This window comes from Triplophysa dalaica, chromosome 2 (assembly GCF_015846415.1).
Source record: "Triplophysa dalaica isolate WHDGS20190420 chromosome 2, ASM1584641v1, whole genome shotgun sequence".
NCBI lineage: Eukaryota > Metazoa > Chordata > Actinopteri > Cypriniformes > Nemacheilidae > Triplophysa > Triplophysa dalaica.
The window spans coordinates 525,001-547,500 of NC_079543.1; the positions used below are offsets into that span (position 1 = coordinate 525,001).

Consider the following 22,500-nt stretch of genomic DNA (forward strand, 5'->3'; position numbering starts at 1 on the left):
CTCTGGGAGAGGAAGTCTGTGTGCTTGTTGCCAATTTTAACTGCAACTGTGTTATTGGTGTACATTGATTTGATGATGTCGTAGGTTTTTCCTCCGATGCTGCATTGAATCAACTGAAGAAAAAGTCCCTCATGCCAGATTGAGTCAAAAGCTTTTTTGAAGTCAACAAAGCATGAGTAGAGCTTTCTTTTATTTTGGTTTGTTTCTTTGTCAATTAAGGTATGAAGAGTGTGTATATGATGGGATGTGCGGTATTTGGGTTGGAAACCAATTTGGCATTTTCTCAGGATGTTTTGGTTGTTTAGATATTGGATAAGTCTGCTGATAAGGATGTTACAGAGGAGTTTACCTAGATTACTGTTTACACATATTCAGTGGTAATTATTAGGGTGGAATTTGTCTCCACTTTTATGGATTGGAGTTATGAGACCTTGGTTCCAGATTGTGGGAAATATACCTGTACTTAAGATGATATTAAACAGTTTGAGGATGGCGAGTGTGAGTTTTTGGTCTGCGTGTTTAATCATCTCATTTAGGATACCGTCGATACCACTCTCTCTCTCTCTCTCTCTCTGTGTGGGAGTGTTTGTTTCATACACGCTGTGAACCTGCACGACTACACACATGGAAACTCAAAGAAACCGGATGAGAACAGATGGACACGAGCTCGTATAATTAAAGAGCTCAGCAGAAACAAAGAGAGAGTGTGTGTGTGTGTGTGTGCAGTAAATGTTTGATTTTAACATTTTTGTTTACCATAATTTATTTCAGTTGTCATTTATTATTCAGTGAGGTCACGCTGTAGGCGGGGCTCTGGGTACTTTTGGGAGGCCTCTGTATGACTGAAGGCGAGGGGTTAGAAATAAAAGTTGTTTTACAACAAAGCAAATGATGACATTCTGTTAAAAGACAGCAAATACTGCTTTCTTTCTAATAATGTGAACTGATGAATTAGGTCAAATCATCACAATACAAACATTTCATACAAACATTATATTCAGCAGTTGTTTCCAGGTGAGGATGATGGTTGGCAGGTGTTCGGCTCTGTTCAGGGCAAGTGTGTTTGTTCTATACTCACACCCGTTCAGAGCGTCTGCAGCAGTGACCCGCGCTACATCCACCTGCGACAGACGTCTGATCACGTGAGCATCTCACCCCCACTTTAATTTCATTCAACTTTATTTTAAGAGTTGGTGAATATTTATATAATGTGCGTGTGTGTGTGTGTTTGTGTGTGGTAGGTGCAGAATGTTTCTCAGTATATTGAAATGTTAAACTTGCGGACATCTCAAGATCTTCGGCATCTACACGGCTCAGAGATGCTTCTCGTCACCATGGAGACCAGATTAAAAACAGCCCTTAATAATCCACAAAGCCTGACAACTAAGAGTCTGCAGGTAACACCAACACACTCTGAATTATTATAAACATTACTATTCTAAAATACTTTTATTTATAATCTGTCTTTAAAACTGGTCACACCTTCTTTAAATCAGTCACATAAGAAGGTAGATTGGGCTGGTTAGAATATGAAGAGTAAGAGTGATCAGTCCTAACTCATTTCTAGTCAGTCAGACTAGTTAATAACACAAACTCTTAATTTAGCGCCTAGCTTTATGCAACTGGGCCCTTGTGTTTTATTGTATTAGTGTACCGTGACAATATATACTTTATGTATTCTTTTATGATGTGTAGTAAATGTTTACTGCGGTATGAAATGTAGAACGGTCGTGAGGGTTGTTGTTGTGTGTTGTGTTGCAGGAGTTGAGATGGAGTATGTCTCAGTTTCTGCCGCTGCGGACGGTGATGAGTCGTTTCAGGTCAGATGTGAGTCAGTTTGACTCTCTGAGAGAAGAGATGAACACACTGCATGACTCTCTCTCCATCATGAAGAAACACTTCACAGCACAATACTATCATCAACTCCAACACAAAGCCTCAACACTTCAACACAATCTGCACACCTGCTCCAGCCAACTGGGTGTGTGTGTGAGTGTGTTTGTGCGTGCAAGCGTGTGTGTGTATGTATGTGTGTGTGTGTGTGTGTGTGTGTGCAAGCGTGTGTATGTATGTGTGTGTGTGTGTGTGTGTGTGTGTGTGTGTGTGTGTGTGCAAGCGTGTGTATGTATGTGTGTCTGTGTGTGTGTGTGTGTGTGTGTGTGTGTGTGCGTGCGTGAATGTGGTTCTTTTTATTGAATGATGTGCGCATAAGGAACATGATATGAAATCCCAATAGTGAAACTTGTGTTGTGTTGTTGTGTGTGTCGTCAGGTTGTGGCAGATTGACAGGTATCAGCGCTCCTGTCACTGTCAGATCTTCAGGGTCACGTTTTGGATCGTGGATGATGGACAGTTTGATTGACAGCTTGGACAACCGTGTATGTGACATTTCAAACCCAAATGAAAACAATAGTCACCGCTGTGTTTGCATGTGTGTGTTTTCTGTGTGTGTGTTGTGTAGGTGTGGGTGATGGAGGGTTATTTTAAAGGCAAGCGTCTGGTGGAGTATCCGTCTCTCAGTGATTTTGCCACAGGACAGAACTTCATCATTCATCATCTTGATCAGCCGTGGTCCGGTGAGCGAGTGCACACACGTGTGTGTCTTGTGATGTGTTGTGTTGTGACACACTGACTCTCTGTGTGTGTTTCAGGTACAGGTCATGTGGTGTATAACGGCTCTCTGTACTATAACAAACACAACAGTAACACACTGATCCGCTATCAGCTGAGCTCCGGACACATCCTCTCTCAGCGTGATCTGGATCAGGCCGGATTCAACAACACCTTCCCGTACTCGTGGGGCGGATCATCAGACATCGATCTGATGGCGGATGAGGTGGGACTGTGGGCGGTCTACACAACTCTTCCTCACGGAGGAAACGCGGTGCTCAGTCGTCTGGATCCTGATACGCTGCAGGTGATGGAGTCGTGGGACACGGGCTTTCCCAAACGCAGCGCCGGAGAATCCTTCCTCATCTGTCAGACTCTCTACCTCACCAACTCGCACCTCGCCGGCGCTAAAGTTCACTTCAGTTACCACACCAGCACGTCGTCCTACGAGTACATCGACATCCCCTTTCATAACCAATACTCACACATCTCCATGCTGGACTACAACCCCCGCATGAGAGCGCTCTTCACCTGGAATAACGGACATCAGGTGATCTATGACGTCACTCTCCTGCACTTCATCAAGACCCACAAAAACAACCACAGAAACATCAGCAACTTAATCTAGAAATGACTGTCATGTGTTATGATGGGATGTTTCTCTTCTGATGGACCAATGATGATGCTGATGCATGAGAACAAAAAAGTCAAATGTTGAATGGAACAGAGTTGTAAATCGTGCGGTGTTGTCTCAAAAAACAAATACAACTAATTGTGAATAATTGTTTGGTCTGTTCTGTTGTTTACAGATAGTGAACCTTGCTTTTATTATAGTAGGATAAACGTTTAGGCAGATTGATTATCATTCCTAGTTTTACTGAAACACCATGATTCAATTGTGGTTATTGTGGTAAAGCAAAATAACATTTGTTGGTGTTAAATGTGGTTGTCATGTGGTGAAATCATCATTCATTGTTTACATTCTGCGTTGACAGAGTCCAGCTGAAACTTTATTTTGTGACCAGATTTTTCTCTCATGAAAAGTGTTAAACTGTCAAAGTATCATTGAAATCTCATCTGTTATAATCAATCAATTTAAAAACAGGGACAAAACATACTTTATTATTAATGAGTTATGGCAATTAATTACAATGGTATAATATTTCTTGCAGATCAAACTGATCATAACTGGTTTTAATAAAGTTTTAAACCAAAACTCTATGGAATAATAGTCCACAGTGAAAATAGTAAAATTATTGCAAATGATCAAAACTGTTTCATGCAATAACACAAAATTCAGTTACACTACAAAAATATGACACTTTACATTAAGGTTCTCTACATATAGGAGTAATAAGTGTGTTTATTCATTATTTGTTTGACTCGAGAGCAGATTCATTATTAATGATGCTTTGAAAACACATCAGTCTTGTTGTTGTGCAGACTTATTCTTCTTTTACTGCCAAAATTTCGGCACGCTACTTGTCCCGCAGCTTTTGTCGTAGGCCCACAGATGAGGGCTCAAAATGACCGTCCTACATGGGAACGGTGTGCTATGGCTTTTATAAGCGATTCGGAGAGGGGGGCAAAAAAACACCAGAAAAAAATTCCATTGACTTAACATGGCGACCAACTTTAAGGGGTCCTAGTTCCGAGCGAGAATTTCGTAGTGACATGAGGGTTACCACATTTGAGGAGCCTATCAGCCTCTGTAAGAACATACATCACATTGGGCTGTAAATTGTACCACTGGGGTGTAAGAGCCCTGAAAAGTTCCCCATTGACTTAACATGGGGCAGGAAACATGCTCATATATTACTGTTATAACTGTCCCGTGTTGAATATCTTTGCAGTTTTTTATTATTGCTTCGAGCAAAATGCATAATACAACTACCATAACATAGTACAAAGAATGGTAACTTTTAGTATATTGCATTACATTCACGATATAAATGTTCACCATAAATATCTATTAACATCGAGACATTTCAGTGTAACATTCCATTCCATTCCATTTTCTACCGCTTATCCGAACTACCTCGGGTCACGGGGAGCCTGCGCCTATCTCAGGAGTCATCGGGCATCAAGGCAGGATACACCCTGGATGGAGTGCCAACCCATCGCAGGGCACACACACTCAGTGTAACATAAAATGAAAAAAAAAAAAAAAATAATAATAATAATAATGAAAAATAATGAAAATTAATAAACCAAAAAAATAGAGGAAAGAAACGAGGATTATAACCAATCCAGCTTTGCTTTTTTTTACGTATATTGCGTTCCTGACAGAGTCAATAAACCATAGTATTACTTTTCCTTGAGGAGTACATTCAATATTTTGAGAGTTTTAATTACTTTCTTACTTTTATTCATTTTACAAAGGGACATTTAGAGATTTAGCAGACGCTTTTATCCAAAGCGGTTTACGCTTTTGTTTTGGCCGTAAGTAGACGCATTTTCGCGCATGCGCGGAACAAATCGTGTTTCCGGGACGGGTCGTGTAGCGACACGCTTTCTCATGTCTCGTCACACATTCTTCTTCGCTAAACTCATTAGTTTATCTCACAGCTTCCTCTGCTGGTGTAAATAATCACTACACGTTTGCTCTGGTCATCCGCAGCATATGTTATTCAGGTTTTTGGTGTATTCTTTGGTTGTTTTGGACATCCTGTAAAACGGGGACATTTCCGGAGACAGGACACCAAAGATCGAGACGTCTGGTCTTTTTATTATTTTGGCACTATGCCACTGTAACATTGTGTTATTTTTTTGTAGTACCATACGTAATTTCCTTAAGGGAAGACATTACACGGGCTCTCAAAGAAACTTTATATAATCATTTATATAATAAAGATTTTATGATCACCATCTACGAATGCATGTCAGTATAAATCCCTAGACCTTATAGACTTTAATGATAATGCAACGTTTTTTGCAGGATTTATACATACATATAAGATCAGTGAAATAAATTCGTTGTGTCACTGACAACAGACACAGTAATAAAATAAAAATACAACAACTGAATTAAATAACGTCCTGTGTCGTCATGCCACGGTGCATGATGGGATCTGTAGTGCGCCGGTCTGGCACTTCCTGTACATTGGACTGCGGGTGTGAAGTTGAGTCGTGATCTGAATCGAGTTGATCAAAGTTATAAACACACATCAGGTGAGTGCCGATCACCGTTTTATTTTAATTGTGAAGTTTCAATAGTGAAGACGAAGCGGATTATATTGGTGTTTATCACCAATACTGACGCGATGGTCCGACCCGCGAACAGCTGTGTGTGTTGAAGTGAAAGAATACAAAAGATAAACGATAAGAAAATACATTTTACGGTATTATATTCATCACATATTATTTACTACCGTAAAATAAGTCAAAAAAAGTCTTTGTGTAAACTGATTTGTGTTTTTTATTCAGTTTTAAATGAATTTCTGTTATTTAAATTTAGATTATAATATTTATGTTTTTGTGTAAATGTCATTGTTGTGTTTGTTGTTGATGTATGTGTGCGTGTTTGTTTCTGATGTGTGTGTCTGTGTTTGTTACCTATGTGTGTTTATGTGCTGGTTAACATCAACTGAACTGTTCTTTCTAATTTTTTTTTATTTTGCTCCTATTCTTTTTATATATACACTCACATTTTTAATCAATTTTATTGCTGTTTTATTGTTTCTTAAAAGCTGAAGTATTTGTGATCTAAAATAATTTGCATTTTAAAGATACGTCTTATTTCTTTCTGTGAATCATTTTATGTAAAGCACTTTGAATTGCTCTTGTGTATGACATGTGCTATAGAAATAAGTCTGTGTGTGTCTTTAACGTATTGATGTGTGTGTGAGTGTTGTATTTCATTTATATATGTCTGTTTGTGTGTGTCATTGGTGTATTGATGGTTGTGTGTGTGTGTGTGTGTGTGTGTGTGTGTGTGTGTGTGTGTGTGTGTGTGTGCGTGAGTGTGCCTGTGTGTGTGCACGCATGTGCGGGTGCGTGATTGGTCTGTATGTTTGTGTATTTTATAAGTCTGTGTGTGTGTCATTGATGTATTGATGGTTGTGTGTGTTGTTTAGATGTCTGTGCTTGAGGCATCCAGCAGACCCATCACTGCAGTGGCCTGGGCTTCTAACACCAGCACTTGTCCCAGTCAATTCTCTCTGGTAACCATGATAACCGGTCGCACCTGCACACGCAGTGTCCAGTATTCACATGTGTGTCTTCTGACTGAAGTTGTGTGTTGGTTTATGTGTTTGTGTAGATCAATCAAACTGAAGATGGAGGTTCAGCAAACTTCAGCAGAGGTTTTGGACTCAAGTCAGGATATTACCTGTGTTACAGCAGGGTGAGCTGCTCAAACACACACGACTGTGTCTCACTCTCATCTGTCTGTCTGTCTGACTCTTACCTGTGACTCACTCTCAGCTCTCTGTCGCACTCTCACTTTTGTCTCATTCTCCCCTGTATGTCTTACTCTCATATGTATCAGACATCTGTCTCACGTATCTGTCTGTGTCTCTCACCCTTTGTCTATTTGTCTTCCATGTGTCTTTCACTATGTTGCATCTGTCTGTCTGTCTGATTCACTCTCACTTATCTGCCTTTGACTCTTATGATGGTGTCTGTCTCACTCTCATCTGTCTGTCTCTCAAAGGATCTGTCTGGAGGGATGGTTGTGGCAGATGTGCAGGTGATTTCAGATAAAGAGACGATTCCTCATGGTTATTGCTACATCCCAGAATATCTGGAGCACAGTAAGTCAAATCAGGAGTGACAGATCAGGAGTGTACGAGAGTTCACCAGAGCAGATGTTTAACCAGCTTTTGTTGTTCATTGAGTTTGTTTGGACCATTAAACATGCTCACTCTCGTGTGTGTGTGTGTGTGCAGAAGCGTCTATTGGAAAGAAGAAGCGCATTTGTGTTCGGATCGTTCCTGTGGGCAGCGTAACAACAGCCGTACTAGAGCTCAAACTGACGGTCAAGAACAAGACCATGCTGCAGCAGTACACCTGCCTGGGGTAAGACGCTCCGCACACCTGATCTAGAATCAGACAAAATCAGACACCCTGCACACCCGATCTAGAATCAGACACCCTGCACACCCGATCTAGAATCAGACACCCTGCGCACCCGATCTAGAATCAGACACCCTGCACACCCGATCTAGAATCAGACACCCTGCGCACCCGATCTAGAATCAGACACCCTGCGCACCCGATCTAGGCAAGGCAAGGCAAGGCAAGTTTATTTATATAGCATATTTCATACACAAGTGCAATTCAAAGTGCTTTAGATAAAAAAGATCAGAGTATCTGATCTAGAATCAGATACTCCGCATACCCGATCCAGAATCAGATACGCCGCACACCCGATCTAGAATCAGACACCCTACCCACCGATCTAGAATCAGATACTCCGCATACCCGATCCAGAATCAGATACGCCGCACACCCGATCTAGAATCAGACACCCTGCACACCCGATCTAGAATCAGACACCCTGCGCACCCGATCTAGGCAAGGCAAGGCAAGGCAAGTTTATTTATATAGCATATTTCATACACAAGTGCAATTCAAAGTGCTTTAGATAAAACAGATCAGAGTATCTGATCTAGAATCAGATACTCCGCATACCCGATCCAGAATCAGATATGCCGCACACCCGATCTAGAATCAGACACCCTACCCACCGATCTAGAATCAGATACTCCGCATACCCGATCCAGAATCAGATACGCCGCACACCCGATCTAGAATCAGACACCCTACCCACCGATCTAGAATCAGACACTCCGCATACCCGATCCAGAATCAGATACGCCACACACCCGATCTAGAATCAGACACCCTACACACCGATCTAGAATCAGACACTCCACGCATTCCGATCTAGACTCAGACAGTCCACGCATTCCGATCTAGACTCAGACACTCCACGCATTCAGATCTAGAATCAGACAAAATCAGACACTCCGCACACCCGATCTAGAATCAGACACTCCACGCATGCCGATCTAGAATCAGACACCCTGCTCACCCGATCTAGAATCAGATACTCCGCATACCCGATCTGGAATCAGACACCCTGCGCACCCGATCTAGAATCAGACACCCTGCGCACCCGATCTAGAATCAGACACCCTGCGCACCCGATCTAGAATCAGACACCCTGCGCACCACATCTAGAATCAGACACTCCACGCGTTCCGATCTAGACTCAGACACTCCACGTATTCCAGTCTAGAATCAGACACCCTGCGCACCAGATCTAGAATCAGACACTCCACGCATTTCGATCTGGTCTCAGACACTCCACGCATTCCGATCTGGTCTCAGACACTCCACGTAATCCGATCTATAATCAGACACTCCGCACACCCGATCTAGAATCAGACACCCTGCGCACCCGATCTGGAATCAGACACCCTGCGCACCAGATCTAGAATCAGACACTCCACGCATTTCGATCTGGTCTCAGACACTCCACGCATTCCGATCTGGTCTCAGACACTCCACGTAATCCGATGCACACCCGATCTAGAATCAGACACCCTGCGCACCCGATCTGGAATCAGACACCCTGCGCACCCGATCTGGAATCAGACACCCTGCGCACCCGATCTAGAATCAGATACTCCGCACACCCGATCTAGAATCATAGATTTTTACATCTGTTCTAGATAACATCTGTTTTATTCATCTGTTCTGGTCGTGTTTGTGTTTTTACAGAGACATGAATGGGTTTGTGGTCTGGTGTTTGAAGGGCGTGCTCTCTCCTCCAGCGCCGCAGGCTAAGCCTCGTAGAGTTAGTCTGGACATGCGTAGTCTCACGCTAGAAGGATCTGGACCTCCACAGCCGCTCAAACCCAGGTACAGGTAACCACACACAGCAGTGAGTGTAGAGAACATTCTTCATGTTCAACAAACTTCACTGGAAATTGCTGTGTGGTTGTTAAGGGAAATCAGGTGGTTGCTAAGGTGTTCTGAATGGTTGCCAGTAGGGATGTTACAATTCAGCATGAGCTGGTTGAAAATCGATTATAATGTGTGACAATTTAAATCGGTTGAGGTGTGAATTGAATCGCAATACGTTTTTTCAACAGCATGGGGGAGTCGACTCAAAAACACAAAAACGAGACGTGTCTCTAACCTACACTTATCTACGTCACTAGACATAGTCCCCGCCTACGTTTTGCTTGTACTGCCTCGAAGATTTCACTCTCTCCTCCCCAAAAACACTGTCGCTCGTTAGTGATGCGTTTGCCGTCTAAAACCTGTGTTCTACGTTGTGAAACTAAGTGTATCTTAGGAAGAACTTCTGAGGAAACAATGGTTTCAATTCATTTTCAAACGACACCAGATGAGTATAACCCCAGAGTTTTACTATTGGTGCATCATTTCACAAAAGATTGCTTCAATAATTTTGGCACGTTCACTGCAGGACAAGTTAAAGATTATCCTTGAAAGAGGAGGAAATACTAACCTTATTTGGACCTGTTAGCTCCACCGTATCACAACCTGTAAATGTGACTATTTATTTTTGTCTGAACTTTAAGAAATATTTGTGTACCTTATATCTGTGTTTATTTAATGCATATAACGCTACCGTTAACATGTACCGTTTTTTCTTGGGTATTGCAGTTTGTTAATCCGTCTATGAACTCGGCTAATTTAAGTGTTCAATCTATTATGGTCTATCTATTATCTAGAATCGTCTTCGGATGTTTCTTCGTCAGACTCTGGTTCAAACTGGTAAGGTGAAATCCCCGCAATCTCTGTCTATTTACTGTATAAAATATATAATGTGTAAACCGTAATCCAGAAATGATTGTAGGCGTTCCATTTGCGACACATGATGAACAAATTCAAGGAATGGGAAGGAGGTGGGAACTGGCGAACGTTCAACAACTTTTAATAAAAAATAAACAAACCAAAAAAGAAAATAAAATGCCGGCAGCTCCCGCACGGTTGACTGCCGGCCACACAAACATAATAAACCATAACATAAAATCCTAGGCCTGGTCCTCTCTCTGGTCGCTCGTCCTTATTTTCTTCCGATCTCCTCCAAAGAGATGCGATACCCGTGAATAGCGCAGCCGACACTCATTATCATCACTTGCTCTCGTCCCGCCTTGCTCGATACAAACGCATTTGAACAATCACAGCAGACTACACCACCTGACCAATCACATGATAGGCTAGCGGATAGGAGGGGATTAGACGGATGAATCGCGGAACGAATCATTTGAGAATAATTACCTATTATTACGACATAATCGTGTTTTTACACCTTCTATGTACATAAACTTGTTGCTGGACACTCCATAAACCAAAGTAGGACCTTAAAAATCATATGCTACTTACCCTTTAAATGCAAAAAAATCCAAGTAAAGCACAGACAGTGTCAGTTTGTTTATATTAAATAGCCTTTTTCTATTATTGATTTGTTTTAAAGATGCAGTTTTATTATTTGAAAAAAAACAATTTCATTATACAAAGAAACGTTATGCATTTAAGAAATAATGCAAGTGAAGTTGTTCATTTCTAATTTGTTTCAACTCATTTTGTAAAAATAAATCGAGATTTAATCTTGACTAAATGGCATCGTGAGGTCAGATTCGTGAATCGGATCGCATCGTGAGCTGAGTGAATCTTTACATCCCTAGTTGCCAGGCTGTTGGGTATTGTTGTTCAATCTGTTCTTTTCTATCTTGCCCATCTTTACAGCAATCCTCCCGCTGGCTCAACAAAGGTCAGCCGTCGCCGCACTACCCTAGAAACCAGCAAGACATTGGAGGGTGTGTGTGACAGCGGTAACCATAGTAACATCTCTGGTATAACAGGTACCGCAAATAGATGAACTAATATAATGATCACATCTTTGTAAGAATAGAAATGATCACCATTATTAAGATCTGCAGTTTTGTGTTTATATTTTTGTTTATATAACTTTATCACATTTGTTGAGTCTTATCACTTTACTTAACAACATTCATACATAATTTAAGTCTCATCATAACTTAATCATGTAAACGACAGATCCATTGTGATGGCTTCACATGTGAATGAGTAACTCTTCTGTAATTGATGTGATTGTTTTTGTGATTTGTGTTAGCGATGGATGGAGTTCCATTCAGTCTTCACCCAAAGTTTGAGTGTCATACAAACCCACAGGTGAGAGGTCACTGAGGTCACAGCTATGCTAAACAATCTGTGTAAGACCCATAGCTTCTAAAATATGACATTCAAAACCATTTAGTTTTAACCACTAGCTTTTGATCAGTCTGATACTGAAATATTCATTGTAATACTAGACATCGAAAATGATTGATATTTCTGTGTTTCTGTCAGGTGTCTGTGAGCACATTGAGTGATATTCGTATTAAATCAGTGCAGGACATTGAGAATGAGGTGAGAGTTTTTAGTACAAATGTTTTCGGTTAGGACTATCATTTTGAATTGTGCTCATTTCTATTAGTTGTTGCTTTTTTCCTGTGTATTTCATAATTTTAACACTGTTTTCTTTTTCCCTGCAGTATAACTACATGTTTGCTGTTGAAGAACTGGCCGCCAAGAGAATTAACCCCTTTTGACAAAATCCTGAAATATTGTCTTTTTGGAGCCTGTTTTTTAGATATTAAATCTAGTTTGCTTTCAGGTTCTAGTTAGCACAATCTCTTTTTAAACTAGTTCATCAGGGTTTGATCTCTCTGTCTTTTTCTCTATTATTTACTCTTGGGTTGCTTAAACTTGAAGGATTTCCTACATGTATATATGTTTGTATGTTTCCATATGTTAGTTTTCAAATGTTACAGTTTCATGTGTTTCTGAAATGACTAAAAGTCAAATTCAAGTGCTTGACAAAGTGGCTAACAACCCCATTAAAGATACAGTTAATTGCACATTATTTGTTATTTTATAAATATAAAACCAAATTACTTGTGTATCTGGGGCATTTTTCTGTAGTTTTTTTCCTTTTACACTAATATTCTATTTAAATATATTTCAGAAATGGTGGGACCAAATATTTCTGTGTGTGCTTTATATTTATGTCTGTTAGAAACCTTTTGTGTAAGAGAATTAAAATGGATGTTTTAGGGATGCAATGGTGTAATTCTGTGGCCATTATTTAATATGTGAGCAGTAAATCAATAAACAGGAGTATACAATGTGCCATAAATGAGAATGTGTTTCCAAACTCTCTTTGTCATAAACATCCCCATTAATAAAACATGTGTCTTTATGGGTAACAAACATAAAAATGTGTTTGTATTCACTCAGACTGCAGGTCACTAGGCATGATCTTAACATGATTAAAATCAATAATGACAATAACTTGAAATGCAGCCTTTTATTATGAAACGTTTCTGGCTCAGTGTTTCCGGTCATTAACGAATTCGTATTGGCCCGTTTACTCTTCAGTTATGTTTAGCCATCCCTCTGTGGGCGTGGTCTGTGGGGCCTGCTGCTGAACTGAGCTCTCGTTGCCGTCGTCACGTTCATTATCGCTGCAAAATGGATCGCGGATATTCATCAGGCGAGTGATTTATTGTTTTTTGTTTAATACAAACATATTTTACGTTGGTCTTTCTGTAAATCTAATGTTTAAGTTAACGGTGGTCAGCCAGGGGTTACCAGTGCGCGTAATGGCGTTGGCTTTTGTGAGGGGAGAAACCTTTGTTTACATTTTACAATAACTATTTCTTTTTGTTACTTTATTAAGTAGTGCTTAGGATTTAACGAGCACCGGTTTGCATGCTTAAAGCGTTATTTAACGTTAACCGTCGATGTGTCCGTCTTGTTGTCTGCGGAAGGAAACACCGAACGTATTTATCGGGGGGGGGGGGGGGGTTCTTCTCAATAAAACATACAAATAGTTTTAAACTTAATAATAATAGCAATGGTCTAACATTTTGTGAAAATCTTTATTTCTCAGTGGCTATGTTGGTTTTATCATAATGAAGTGAAGGGTTCGCACGCGATGCATATTACGCAATGTGTAAAATCTATTAGTAACGAACATCCAGCGGTCTTTGTTTCTCGATATATTCGCCTGAAATGTTAGAGCGCGTGAATACGGAGGCGTTTGCTGGTGTAAAATGGCTGCCGTGTGTCGCTTCTGCTGCTCGAATAAACGATTAATCGCCTTCTTTGAGCACGCGCGAGTTACTCATGTATGAACGTTAAATCTGGACAGTTTGGGTTCGGGTTTGGGTAAATTTGAATGGTTTACATCACTACTATGAACTATCAGCTGTTTACCATTAAAACATGCATATGAAATGACGTTTTGTGCCGTGTTCAGGATTGTATTCTCATTATTTTCGGCAGAATGGATAATTCACGTTTAAAGTGTAATTTAAATTCTTCACAGTAAAGAAAGGATGGATTTGCTTTGTATAAATGCTGATTGTTTATTTCTTTGGACAATTCAGGGTTCTCTGGTTGGTCAGGTTCTGGTGGTGGTGGATCTTCTAGAGGTGAGAACGTCACGTGTACTTGTAAAGTGATTGGCTGATATAACACATTGTAAAGTTAAACATGTCTCTAGTTTACTGTCAATTAGTAAGAGTACATTTGTTGTGCCTGATGGTTTTGAAAGTACTTTATAAATGTTTATGAGACGTTTAAGCCAAATGTTTGGAAGCTACAACTCCATTAAATCCAGATAATAAAACAGAGTACTGGATCTGCTCTAGAGAGCAACTTTTACTTCGTTCCGTGTGCTATATTACATTTATTCTTCACTGTGAGATTCATTGAAGAAAAAGATTATGACGATGTGTTGTCTGTTTTCACCCATGACATCAGGATCAAGCGGTTATGACATGTACGGTTATAAGGACTCTATGTCCAGCGGAGGAGGTTTTGGAGGAGGCGGTTATGGAGGTAATGACCGGATGAAGAGGGGTTTGTCTGGAGCATCACTGCTCTCCTCATCGGGGTCTAACGCAGATGCCGTCATCGCTAAAATCAACCAGCGTTTGGACATGTTGACGCAGCTGGAGGGGGGCATGAAGGGTTCAATTCGGGGTGACAGGTAACCGCCACACACGCTCAGGTTAAACACGTACTTCTGTGTGAACTCTACATTCTGACCTTCTATTTGTTGACGTAACTCATTCAGGCAGTTCTGATGTACACTTGTGCGTCTTGACTGGTTACTCTTTGGTTCTGTTGCTGTGGGATGTTGTTCTACACAATCCATTTCCAACTTTTCGTTCTCAAATAAAGGTCTTGCTTCTTGAGGATCACCCTGTGTGTCAAATTTCTTCACGTGGCTATCGTATTGGCTTCCCAAAACCACCCCATTACTTTGTCAAGGCCAGATGTGCCGTTGTTTTTGGGCTTTTTCAAGATCGTTGCCTTAAATGTCTGTCTGTGCAACCGTCGTTCTAAAGCTTTTCCACAGCTTCACTGCCTCATTTCCCACAATGCACCTGCAACCCCTTTCTGTTGAGCTCCCAATGAGAGACAAGGCTGTGGAATGGCTTGAACGATTGACAATGTTCCAAAAAGCACTTACATGTATTTACACACAATGCAGACTCATGCCGTCATCTGAGAAATGATGCGGATCAGTCGACGCTTGATTGGTCATCATTGCTTGACCTTTGCTCTGCGCCTCCCTCCCTCTGCAGGTTTGACCAATACGAGTCTTTCGACTCGCGCTCCGCCTCACTCGCCCCCCGAGATCTCTACAGATCCAGTAACTTCGGTTACAGTGACTCCCGGGGTGACATGATGACCCAGCGAGGAGGCGTGGGCTTTGGGGTTATGGGTGGTGGTGGCGGGGGCGGCTTTGACAGCGCCGCCTCTGCCTTCGGATCGGCCAAAATGCGTCCGACACGAGATGCCTTCTCGGGCTCCGGCTGGGGGGCGGGGCAGAGATCCCAGCGCAGGGGCGGAGGGGCCGGTGGGCGTGGCTTCAGCCGCAGGCAAGACTCCTCCGTGGGGGGAGGAAGTGGGCGAGCTGGAGGCCAGGGCCACTCCCCCGCGGGGCGAGGAAAGCTGCCCTCGCTCCTGGCCAATCGCATGTACCCCGACACCGGGGCCTTCCAGTCCCAGGACTTCTCTGCCAGGAACTTTGGAGGGGCCCCAAGGGCCAACCGACAGCGCGGCCGCAAGAGACCCCTCAACAGAGTAAGTACCTCACACTCCTGGCCCGGGGGGGTGGGGCTGAGAGACCAGTTCACCCAGTCTGCACTAATCACCCCACCCACAAGGAGAACTGATCTCCCACTTTGCCCCTCTTGTGTTTGTTTTTACTTGTTTGATTTTTACTCAAGTAAACCCGTCCAGAATTGTGGATGAGATAAAACGTAAATGTGAAGTAATGGCCCACAGGAATGATAGTTTGTGTGATATTGAAGTGTGGTAAACTTCTGTCATTACTCACTCGTGTGTTGTTTATGAAGTGCGAGATGCTCTCATTTGTGCTTTCACACGTATTAAAAAATAAGCCTAAATTTGACACGTGGTTTTATTGACATGTTTGGTGTTATGCTCCAGTCCTGCTGCGTTAAAGTAGATAAAGATCGTATGAGGACCATTGTGAAACTTTCTTGTGAACCCGATGTTAACGCTAAAATGAGTTAATGACAGAACTTTCATGAGACTGTTATGCCACCCAACGTGACCTGATGAGTCATTTTGAATGGCTTCTGTCGTATTCCAGCAGCAACAGACGAGACCTCAGCGTGAAGGTCAGAAGAAGAGAAAACAGACTCTGGGAGCAGCGGACGAGCCCGAGTCAAAGATGGGCAAAACCGACATGGCGGGAGTCAAAGCAGCCAACGGTATCAAACCACAGTTCATGTGTGTCGCTGTAACGTTTGTGTCTGAGCGTCTTTGTTAAATCAGTGTTGTGATGTTTCAGAGGCCACAGGCAGGAAACATGCGCAGGAATCTGAGAAGAAGACCGCTCCTGCTGTGAGTGTTTGAACTGAAATGTGATTTTCATGTCCAGATCCTGAGCACAGCATTAAAGTTTCTCTCTCTCTGTCTTTTCAGGAATCTAAACCGGCTGACAGTGGAGAAAGTTCTGGTAAGTTTCTATTTTCAAAACATCTCACGGGGTTGGGTGTTTCTCGGTCTAACTCATGTCTGTCTCTCCTCAGCTCCGTCCAATCAGGAAGAGAGTTCCCATTCCAAATCAAAGGGGAAACCGACTCCTTCCCCTTCATCCAAAATCAGAAAGAGAAGGGGTTTCTTTGAGAGGTCAGGGGTCAAAGTCTCAGCTCACCGGTCAGTTTTTCGTCCGTCTATGTTGAATCCCTGTGAAGTGTTTTGTGGCTCACGGACACGTCTCTCTATGCTGCCATTCTTCAGGGTGGCGTTCGCTTGCTCCGTCTGTAAGTTCCGCTCCTTCTACAGCGAGGACATGGCCACCCATCTGGAGAGCAAATTCCACAAAGATCACTTCAAGTTTTTGGCCGGTCAGCTGTCTAAACCCACCACTGACTTTCTGCAGGTACCTCGTGTTCAGAATCAACTGATGTTAGACCCGTTTCTCTAGTTTCATCACTGATGGAGAGTAATACTGTGGGAATTGTCAGCCAGGTTTTGTTGTAAGAAAGCATTTCGTTTTTTTGTAGAAATGGAATGCAATTTTGTGTGATTTGTAGGAGTATTTGAACAATAAGTATAAGAAGACTGAGCAAAGGGTCAGTCAGATGGAGAATCACAGCGCCACCATCTGTCAGGTGTTCAGAGAGCAGGACCTGACACGAGGTGCGTTTTTTTTGCCATGATTTTAACTTCTTACCAAACACTGGGAGGAGGAGGGGGGCGTGATTCTGTGCGTTCCTGGTCTGTGCCGTTCTCATCCCTCTCTCTGTGATCTCATTTCCTGTCCGTGTGTTTAGATATCGGTATGGAGCACTTCATGAAGAAGGTGGAGGCAGCTCACTGTGCGGCGTGTGACGTTTTCATTCCCATGCAGTACCCCCTGATTCAGAAGCACCTTAAATCACATGACCACAACTATAACCGCAAGGTACGACCTCACCCGTCCAGCCGCTGGAACGTCTTTTATTAAAGTAATGTGTGATGATGAGTCTGTGACCGACCGTTTCCTGTGTGAGTCAGGGTATGATGGAGCAGTCGAAGAGGGCCAGTCTGTCCGTAGCTCGCAGCATCCTCAACCACAAGGTCATCGGAAAGAAACTAGAGAGCTACCTGAAGGTTTGTGTCTCTCTCGTTCTCTCTCACTGGCAAAAAACTGAATTGGGTCATTAAAGGTTGATTTGTTGTTCGGCAGGGTGAAAACCCGTTCATTGGTAACCAGGATGACAATGACCCCGAGGATTCCATGATGGAGATGTCCGAATCTGACCTCACTACTGAAAGCCTGAATGAGGTGAAGCTGGAAGAGGCGGAGCGTGCAGAAGAAGAGGCGGAGCGTGCAGAAGAAGAGGCGGAGCGTGCAGAAGAAGAGGCGGAGCGTGCAGAAGAAGAGGCGGAGCGTGCAGAAGAAGAGGCGGAGCGTGCAGAAGAAGAGGCGGAGCGTGCAGAAGAAGAGGCGGAGCGTGCAGAAGAGGCAGAGCCTGAGGAGGGGGAGGAGGGGACTGAAGAGGAAGAGGGTCAACCTGCAACCGAAGCTGTCGGGAATGGTGAGGGGCATGAGGAGGAACAGAAGATGGACATGCGTGAAGCAGGAGAGGAGGAGGGTGTGGAGGTGGGTGAGGAGGAGGAGGGGACCGCCACTGAGCTCAATGACATCGGAGGAGAAGCGACTGGAGACTCTGCAGCCGCTGAGTAACTTTATGAAGCTGCTGTTGATCTGGTATCGAGTAGTCAATTTAAAATCTTCAGCTTTTGGACCAATCAGACTAAAGCTTATTTTTAGCCAATCACAGGCTTGCCCTCCTTGTGCAGTTCATGATCCTTTCGTCTGTGGAATGATTCATTTCATCTTTCATGTGTGATGTTTGAAAGCAGGTTTGCGTCTGTGTCGTTGCCAGATTCACAGGATTTGAATTCCTGCTTTCATTCTTTATCATTATTCCTTTGTATTTAATTTTTTTGCGTTTGGAATAGAAATGAGATTATTGTATGATTTTTAAATTTGCCATGCATATTCTCTGGTGTCAACAAAATAAACCTTTTGTGACGTTATTTCTTTGTGATGGTGATTTTTTTTATGTGCTGCAGTGAAAGCTTAACAGTGATTTCTCCACTGAAATGTAAACACACTTTTTAGCCCATTCATGAGGTTTGTACTGATGTAGGCATTGATTTTGAGATAATGTGATAGTTGATGAGATAGGAAAAGGTATAATATAGGATTGGTGTTGTATTTTCATTTACTTCAGTTTATCACAGTGTATTGAATAATATTAAATTAGACCTTAACAGTATCATAATATTCATTTTCCAAAATCACAACTAATAAGCTCAGTGAATTGAGCTGTGACACGTCAGAGGAGATCTGGTCCTCCTGGCTGAGTCTGGTTTCTCCAGAGGTTCTTTTCTCCATTTATTTATCAGTGTTCTGTTATCATTATTTAAAATGTTCTGAAGCTCATGTGTTCATGTCCTCATACAGCGCAGACAAGGAAAAGTTCATGAGCATCACGTGTGTACGCAGAACATCCAGATGGCATGTTTAAATAACAGGATTCGGGGTGCACAAGTCCGCATCTAGTTAAATGGACTCAATGCAGCCGGACAACAAGTTTCACTCGCAAAACTAAAGCTAAGTAAAATAGCGGAGCGCCCTAACGTCACACAGAAACAAGCAAAACATTAAAAGCACTTCAAACAAACAAGCGGCACTGCACCTGTCAAACTGTATCAATACATAAATGTATATGTCGCACTGTACAGCACTGTTAGGTGCGCTATTCAGACAGGAGAAATATTGCCGAATGAAGTCCAAAAAGTTCGGAAGCACAATGTTCCTCCCACCATGCTAAAGTCCCGTTCAGATTGGTCAGGGTATATTCTGGCAAACTGTTTCCCGATCACGTTTTTCAATCGGCAAAGCAGTCTGTATCACACGCCGTTTACCAACACAAGATGGATATTCGCAAAGCAAATCGGCCGTGTCTGATTTCCCAGCGCTACACTATCGATTTGAATTTGAAACGAGAAGCAGGAGACGGAAGAGGCGGGTCTCTGTGTGAAAATTTCAAAGTAAAAGTTGTAAACGTTCGAACGTAAACCGCACATGATTGGTCAATGTAGGTAAGGTAACCCGCGCGTCAGTCTGAATGCAGAAAGCATATCTTTAACTCGACACACCCGTTACTATGAGTTTATTAACCTATAAAACTTTATAATACCATGTAGGAAAATGGACACACAGATACATATAGAGCTTGGAATGCAGAGGGGAATTCAAAAGAGAAATTTAAGAAAATTATGTTGTTTAATTATTGTATATTTATTTTTGATGAGCAATGTCGTACAGGTTTTAGACTTCTGGCTATTTAAAAAAAAGTAACTCTTATAATTATTGCGTTTATCCCACAACGCACATCACTTTGCAAAAGCACAAGATTATGTTTTTTTTTACCAATACCAGCATGTCCAATGCTTAAGTAAAATTGGTTTTATACAAAAAGTTATTGTTGCATAATATATTTTAGATAAAATATTGTCGGGTTAGGTCTTAATTAAAATAATTACTAGATGAATCCGTTGTTTGAATCGGTTCAATGAAATCAATAATGACTCGCCACTATTCACATATTATGACTTACTTCGGTAGTAGCGACAACTATTGGCGGTTTAAATTTAAACTTTATTTCTATTAATTCTATTAATCTATTAATTTCAACGTTCTGTTTTTAAAATGCACTAAATCATTTACAGGATACGAAAGACTGCGTTTTTTTCAAGGTCTGAGTTTTTGTTTCTTGGTATGCTCTGTTAATTCGTATTTATTTGAGTGTTTATTCAACAGGAACAATGCAAGATAACATTACAGATGCTCTACACACAGACTTCTAGCCAATGGATAATTTTGCAGCCCCAGTCTATGGATAGGCTTTTGAAATACAGTAAAATAAAAGTGTAAAATGACAAGAACAGTAATTATAACAAAAATCTGAAACCGTATACAACCATAAATGTTCACAATCCTGCTTTTATTTTAACCATTAAATCATAAGGCTGATGCATGGATTAATATCATAATTTGATTAATTGTAAACGTTTTAGGTTTATCTGTACCAAATTCTATAAGGGGTATGTAATTTTATTTAAATATTCCAGCAATGGCTTATTTTAACCCAGCAGTGTGTTCTGTCAAATATTTAATCATGGGTCAAAACAACCCAGCACGTTTTAGAGTGTTCATATATACACTGCTCAAAAAAATGAAGGAAACCCTTATCATCGCAGTATAACACCAGATCAGTTAACCTTCAGGAATATCAATCAACCTGTGACCTAAGCATAAGTGATTTTGAACCATTTTTACAGTTTTTGGTGCAAATAAAAGTGACAACAGGTATACTGGAGAGTCAACCGCAAGGGTGGTCTGGGGTGGACCATCCTTAGGGGGTCACACAGACCTCATGTGCTATGGGGATGAAATCCTCAGATGTGTTTTCAGACCTTATGCTGGTGCAGTGCAGGGTCCTCCTGGTGCATGATAATGCCCAACCACTTGTGACCAGAGTCTGTTGACAGTTTCTGGATGATGAAGGCATTGATGCCATTGACTGGCCCTCATGTTACCCAGACCTAAATCCAGTTGAGACCCTCTGTGATCTTGTAAATCCGAAGCTGTCAATTAACACCATAGACTGTCAAGGGGCTCACTTATACTCTGATCCAAATCCAACTCACAGAGGAAGTCCCCCAAGGCAAAAGATCTGACAACAGATCTGAGCATTTCATCCCCTTATAGTCCTCCACAGACAACCATTGCTGTTGCCTCTCTATCACTTTTATTTGCTTTATGCAATTGAAACTGATTAACCATCAGTCATGCATCCTTGGTATTATTCTGTGCTGATTATAAGTTTTCCCTATATTTTTTTAGCAGTACATAGTATATATTAGGCAGGGTGACTACAGTCGTTTCAATTATTATATAAAGAGGTTAAATGAGGGTTCATAGGTATATTTGAAAACTTCATCATGTGGAAGTCATTTTGGTTAAAATCCATATTAATGGACATTTCAAAAATCACTGACAAAAAATATGTCTAAACTGAAAGAGTTCCGTTTTTAGGAACGTAATGCCATATGCCATCATCCTATACCACTGGATAGTTTTATATTTGGCCAATTCCAGCGTTGTGGACCCGACACTTTGAGTTATGGATGTGATAAAAAAATGCTCAGAGAATCTTTTTCTTACGAATATATAGAACCATCTGTTTATGTTTTACTAAACTCTTGTTGATAGTCTAAAAATCAGGCATGTGTCAGTCTATGAATAAAAGTTTTCATTAAAAAAAAGGATATAAACATGTTATGTGGATGTGACAAAAAAATGGACACAGTTTTTGGGGGACGTCAAACTTTGAAGGATTTCTTTGAACAATCCTTAAGCAATAATACCCAATGAATGGAGAAGGGATGCCTCTTTAAAGAACATCAAATAGTTACTTAATTTAAAATGTCTTGTGTCCGTTTATTAGGAATATCTAGCGATATGGATGTGACAATCCTGAAAATGGCACTTACCCAACTATCAAAAATCATGTACTAAAACTTAAACCAATGCTTTTAAAACTTGGGGAGACCTCACATGGGTATTTCAATCATCAAATATTGATATCTTTGCTGTTGGCATAATAAAAACCGTTGGTAAACTAAAAAAAATGTAATGGTAAGATTGAAATTTTTACGGAATGGCCCATATTCTTAAGTTTATATTTTTATGGTTTATTAACGTGACAATTTAGCCGGCAGATTTGTAAAATTTTC

General features: G+C 41.4%; 3 protein-coding genes across 4 annotated transcripts in view; all 3 read left to right on the forward strand.

The window, feature by feature from the left end:
• Positions 1 to 3,831, forward strand: part of olfm2b (olfactomedin 2b) — a 6,617-nt gene extending 2,786 nt beyond the window's left edge. Inside the window, exons 2-7 of one of the 2 annotated variants that reach the window (XM_056768904.1) lie at positions 1,005 to 1,142; positions 1,242 to 1,397; positions 1,762 to 1,981; positions 2,272 to 2,378; positions 2,462 to 2,576; positions 2,652 to 3,831. In XM_056768904.1, coding sequence (XP_056624882.1) covers positions 1,005 to 1,142; positions 1,242 to 1,397; positions 1,762 to 1,981; positions 2,272 to 2,378; positions 2,462 to 2,576; positions 2,652 to 3,238 — 1,323 coding nt within the window. In that variant the 3' untranslated portion in view covers positions 3,239 to 3,831. The remainder of the gene's footprint in view (positions 1 to 1,004; positions 1,143 to 1,241; positions 1,398 to 1,761; positions 1,982 to 2,271; positions 2,379 to 2,461; positions 2,577 to 2,651) is intronic. The other variant, XM_056768912.1, reaches the window with a different exon arrangement.
• Positions 3,832 to 5,185: 1,354 nt separating this feature from the next.
• Positions 5,186 to 12,796, forward strand: mvb12a (multivesicular body subunit 12A). Its single transcript, XM_056769623.1, has 10 exons — positions 5,186 to 5,781; positions 6,687 to 6,773; positions 6,872 to 6,955; positions 7,265 to 7,364; positions 7,500 to 7,629; positions 9,340 to 9,480; positions 11,338 to 11,453; positions 11,726 to 11,784; positions 11,962 to 12,021; positions 12,147 to 12,796. Exons 2-10 carry the CDS (start codon positions 6,687 to 6,689, stop codon positions 12,201 to 12,203), a joined length of 834 nt encoding a protein of 277 aa, XP_056625601.1. The 5' UTR covers positions 5,186 to 5,781; the 3' UTR covers positions 12,204 to 12,796.
• Positions 12,797 to 13,033: 237 nt separating this feature from the next.
• On the forward strand, positions 13,034 to 18,729 carry akap8l (A kinase (PRKA) anchor protein 8-like). The gene is made up of 13 exons (XM_056768342.1): positions 13,034 to 13,147; positions 14,046 to 14,090; positions 14,422 to 14,650; positions 15,252 to 15,753; positions 16,289 to 16,409; positions 16,490 to 16,542; positions 16,624 to 16,657; positions 16,731 to 16,857; positions 16,942 to 17,083; positions 17,238 to 17,343; positions 17,478 to 17,608; positions 17,701 to 17,796; positions 17,873 to 18,729. The coding sequence occupies exons 1-13, from the start codon at positions 13,126 to 13,128 to the stop codon at positions 18,371 to 18,373; spliced, it is 2,109 nt and encodes a 702-aa protein (XP_056624320.1). The 5' UTR covers positions 13,034 to 13,125; the 3' UTR covers positions 18,374 to 18,729.
• Positions 18,730 to 22,500: the final 3,771 nt, after the last annotated feature.

Coding starts and splice junctions, on each gene's coding strand:
- mvb12a (XM_056769623.1), top strand. CDS start 6,687: ATGTCTGTGCTTGAGGCATCCAGCAGACCCATCACTGCAGTGGCCTGG. Junction 6,774..6,871: donor GTCCCAGTCAATTCTCTCTG/GTAACCATGATA, acceptor GTGTTTGTGTAG/ATCAATCAAACTGAAGATGG. Junction 11,785..11,961: donor AGTGTCATACAAACCCACAG/GTGAGAGGTCAC, acceptor TGTTTCTGTCAG/GTGTCTGTGAGCACATTGAG.
- akap8l (XM_056768342.1), top strand. CDS start 13,126: ATGGATCGCGGATATTCATCAG. Junction 14,651..15,251: donor GGTTCAATTCGGGGTGACAG/GTAACCGCCACA, acceptor CTCCCTCTGCAG/GTTTGACCAATACGAGTCTT. Junction 17,344..17,477: donor AGAGCAGGACCTGACACGAG/GTGCGTTTTTTT, acceptor CCGTGTGTTTAG/ATATCGGTATGGAGCACTTC.